The sequence below is a fragment of the Rhinopithecus bieti genome, unplaced genomic scaffold (assembly GCF_001698545.2).
Source record: "Rhinopithecus bieti isolate Rb0 unplaced genomic scaffold, ASM169854v2 scaffold_2574, whole genome shotgun sequence".
In the NCBI taxonomy this organism is placed as follows: Eukaryota; Metazoa; Chordata; class Mammalia; order Primates; family Cercopithecidae; genus Rhinopithecus; species Rhinopithecus bieti.
In genome coordinates, this window is record NW_016804493.1 from 6,868,536 (window position 1) to 6,872,699 (window position 4,164).

At 36.3% G+C, this 4,164-nt stretch overlaps 1 protein-coding gene across 6 annotated transcripts in view; it reads right to left on the bottom strand.

Annotated features, from left to right (window-relative positions):
- Positions 1-240: 240 nt before the first annotated feature.
- The window catches only part of CMTR2 (cap methyltransferase 2), a 7,686-nt gene continuing 3,762 nt past the window's right edge, over positions 241-4,164 (bottom strand). For all 6 annotated transcript variants that reach the window (XM_017868759.1, XM_017868757.1, XM_017868758.1 and 3 more), the window contains one exon: positions 241-3,874. In XM_017868759.1, the coding sequence (XP_017724248.1) occupies positions 1,546-3,855 (2,310 nt within the window). In that variant the 5' untranslated portion in view covers positions 3,856-3,874 and the 3' untranslated portion in view covers positions 241-1,545. The remainder of the gene's footprint in view (positions 3,875-4,164) is intronic.

Below are 4,164 nucleotides of genomic sequence, written 5' to 3' on the forward strand. Positions count from 1 at the left end.
TTCAAAAATCCACTTCCAGGCCTCCACACACTCCTCTCCCAACCCCCCTTAAGTATTCAGTTTCTTTCCTGAAGTAGATCTTCCATAAATATTACAATATTAAGGACTAAATTTTAATGAAAGCAAATCAGAGAAAATGAAAGAACATTAACTGTCATTCAAAACTCCCTTTAAAATGTCTGTTTCTAGCTTATATTTTAACTTCTTCCATAATTCCCTTTAAAAAAGATGAACACAAAATCTCTCTAGTAATGACTTTATTCATGAATCTATAACAGAATTCAAAATAGCAAAGAACATGAAAATTTTCAGATTAATATTTATTAACCAAATGCATCAGAAATACATCATTTTCACATAACAAAAGTACCTAAAATGCACGTGAGAATATAAATATTCTCCACTTTATGGAACTTCAAGATAATGAAAAATTGCTTAATACAGTTTGCCACAAAAACTCATTATACTGCAAATACAGAAGAAATAAAAGGACTCATTACATTACAAATACAAAAGAAATCAAATGCAACTGGCAAAATAACCATTTCATGGCTAATCTTTTGGTAAAGTGCTATTTTCATACTGAAAAAAAGAAATTAGTAAAGATTAAAAATTTAAATTCTAAACCATCATTCTGAAAGTCTGAAGAGTTTTCTTTAGTATTCACTATGTTCATCACATTCATGAGTTCCCAACATGAGACTAAACACTATCTCAAAATCTTAAAAAAAATCTTTCCATTCACAGATTATTTCCTGGAAGTTAAAAATTATTACATCATTGCTAAATGAAGCTTTTCATGATACAGGCATGTATTAGATACAACAAATAATTTTCATTGTTCTAAACATGATCTTTGGTTTAAAGCTGCCCCGTTATCTTTTTTTAGTTGGACGGTGTGGTCAGTAAAAGATTCATACAACAGCACACTAGTTTTATTTGAGCCATATAAGAAAATAGGGTCAATCCCCTAAAGGCAATGAACGGCATGTTATCAAGAATCTGGCGAGATGAATTCCCTGAAATTCATAACTGATGTGTTAACAGAAATCAGTGTTGCTGAATAGTGACTCACTCATTTCCTTTCCTCAATTACCTCTATCAATTCATTAACAACATTAACCAATGAGTGAAAATTAGTTGGAAAATTCACTAACAGCATTAGCCACCAAGAGGAAATCGGCTGGAAAAAAAAAAAAACTAATCTGAACAAAGGCACACAGATGCAAATCTTAAGCAGATTAAGTAAGACCAACTAAACAGCATATGTAAGCATGGCTGTGTCCACCCATACACATATACACACACCTCATATTTAGAGTGTAAATATCTATCATTGCATAGATTCCACCATGTGGAAGAGCTCTATGCCTGTAGGTGTATATACCCTAGGGATGAGAATGGATGGTTTTCCAGAATGGAGACTTCGAATGATGCAAACGTTGGCCTTCCCCAAAATAAAAGGTTTTAAATTAATAGAACAACAGGATGCAATACTGGGCAAATTATAAGAAGTCATAAAGTTGAAGCTCAGAAAGAACATGTTCAGTTTTGTAACTGAAGGCTGCTGATAATTTCTCTCTCTCTTTGAATAATGAAATGCAAATGCCTTTTAGCAATGGCAGCATTCAAATCCCACAAAAAATCAAGCAGTGCCCCCTTAAGGAGTACCTCCATTGGCACAAACTGTAAAACCTGCTGGGGTGAGTCAGAGTTGAGCAAAGTGCTCAACAATTCATTCACACTCTGCAAATATTGGAAAACTGGATTTGGAAGGTCCTGATAACCAACACATAGCAGGACTGCACAGGTCCTCAGGGGATCAGAGGATGTGGGACAAAAAAAGGTGATGAATCTAAAACAACTGTGGAGTACAAAGATCAAACCAGCCATAAATCTTGTGAAACAAGAAAGTACAGGCAAAATCATAACATCTCCCGTATGAAGCTCCCGCAATGAATGTAGAAGGCAGTCCAAAAATAAATGCTGGTAAGTTGGATCTCCATCATGAAGCAATGAACAGCTAAAAGTTGTGAGTTCAGCTGATTCTAGGAGTCGAACTTCCAATGGTATATGCATTTTGATATTATGGGAAGTCGAAAAGCCCACCAGCAGGCACTTTATTTGATTGCTGGGTTCTACAACCTGCTCATCCTGAAGGCACTCGGTAAGGCTACACAACTCGGAAAATATCAGTTCTTCAGAAAAAACATGACAAGAACAAGAATACTGCTGTTTCGGCCTAAACTTGGAATCCAAATTAAAAGCTCCTCCTAATGACTTTTCAACTGCTTCATTAAGAGTTTTTAAAATTTCACCATTGCAAAAAGGAGAACACTTTACCTTTGGCAGTTTCTTTCCCTCCAAAATATGCCATAAGTGACACTCAAGATTGGAAGCTGCTCCTTCTAAAATAGAACTTTGCCCAGGATGATATACACCATGTTCTTCAGCCCAACTATTAAAGTATCCTTTGGCTACTTTATCTTTCCATGAAAGGGCTTCTAGCATCTTCCTTTCATTATAAGTTTTAAAATATTTGTTCCTCTGCCCAAACCATTTTGTATTTGTACTACAACCAATACCAGATTTTTTTACTAGCCAATTATTTCTGGAAAGATGTTTCAGCTGAAATTTTTGCATAAAATATTGTACAGCACAATCCCTTAAGTTATTCAGCTTTTCTTGTTCCGCTTTTCCCATGCACTCAAACAGACGAATGTTCTCAGAAATAGTCTCTAGCTGATATTTATGAAAGAACACACAACATTCTTCATGTCTCTTAAGAAAAGAATCAGGAATCACATGATGGGGAAAGAGGGCTTTCCTTTTCATTTCAGTCCCAAAATTCAAGATCATCTTAGATAACAGAGGATGGATGGCCTCTTTCCCCTTATAGTGGAGGCAAATGACATAGACTTCGGAGTTTCCTGCCTTGCTAGTAGCAGGTTTGAAAACATGGACTTGGTCAAAGCAACAGTTCAGCAGGTACATCAAGTTTATGGAACAATGTTCGAACATAGTAAACATCTTCAGAACAAAAGAGCCACCGTTTCCGAGAGTGGTCAGAGCAGTGACAACTTCACAGTAATGCAAAGAAGAAACTAAAGCTTCTTGTTCACCAGGGTTTCCTTGGCAATCAAAACTCCCATCTGCAGTGACCAAGTGAACAGTAGCCATGCTGCTTATGAAATTCTGAAGTCCAGTCAAGAATTTCAGGGTCATGATATCACCAGTGTTATCTGGACCAAAGTACCACCAATGCAAGGTATTTGCAATAAGCCGGTCATCCATAATCATCATGAGGTCGTCATTTGCTTCATGGTATGGATTCAGAGTATTTGCTACCCAACTCCAATCACAAGGAAACCGATGGGATTTTAAGTAGTGGTTGAGACTAGCTATAAAAGCTCCTGGAGCTTCACAAAGGTGTAGAGAATTCAGCTTTCCATTCTGAAAAGCTTCCTGTGGAATAAGTGGAAAGCTGCACAAAATCTCATGGAACTTACACCATGCTTGAGTACAAAGTTCAGCATTCACAGATTTTCTAACATGAGAAATGATTTTCCCTGCTTTATTAGTGAAAGCAGTGTGCTCATGCCACTCATCCAGTTTCTTATCACTCAGTAGGTTTTTCACTTCATTTAGGGAGTTCTTCAAATCAAGAAATGCATTAAATTCAGTGTGGTCACAGGTGAAAATCTCACTGGGATCTGGTAACTGCCACTCATTATTAAGTGGCTTGCCATAAGAAAAGTTCTTGGCAAAGAGTTCAAAAATGTCAGCAAGAACATCTGGGCTGAATGACACGGGACTTGCTAGCTGCTGAACTGGTGTCTTTCTGCACTTACTCATTTTCAAATCAAATTAAAATCTAGGAAGAGAAAACACATAATTAAATGAATCAAATTTCTTAGTGAGTGAAATCTCATGAGCAGTAAATATGATCACACTCATGACAAACTCCATAAAATGTGAAGGCTAAAGTCAGCATACTCTGTTATTTACACCAGGTAATTTGGAATAATGAAAAAAGTTTTGATATCCAAGACCTGGGTTCAAATTCCAGCTTTGCTAATTATGGCTTAATAAGCAGCCTCGGGCAAATTCCATCTCTGGGATTTGGTTTCTTCTCATTAAAAAAAAAAAAAAAAAAAAAAAAAA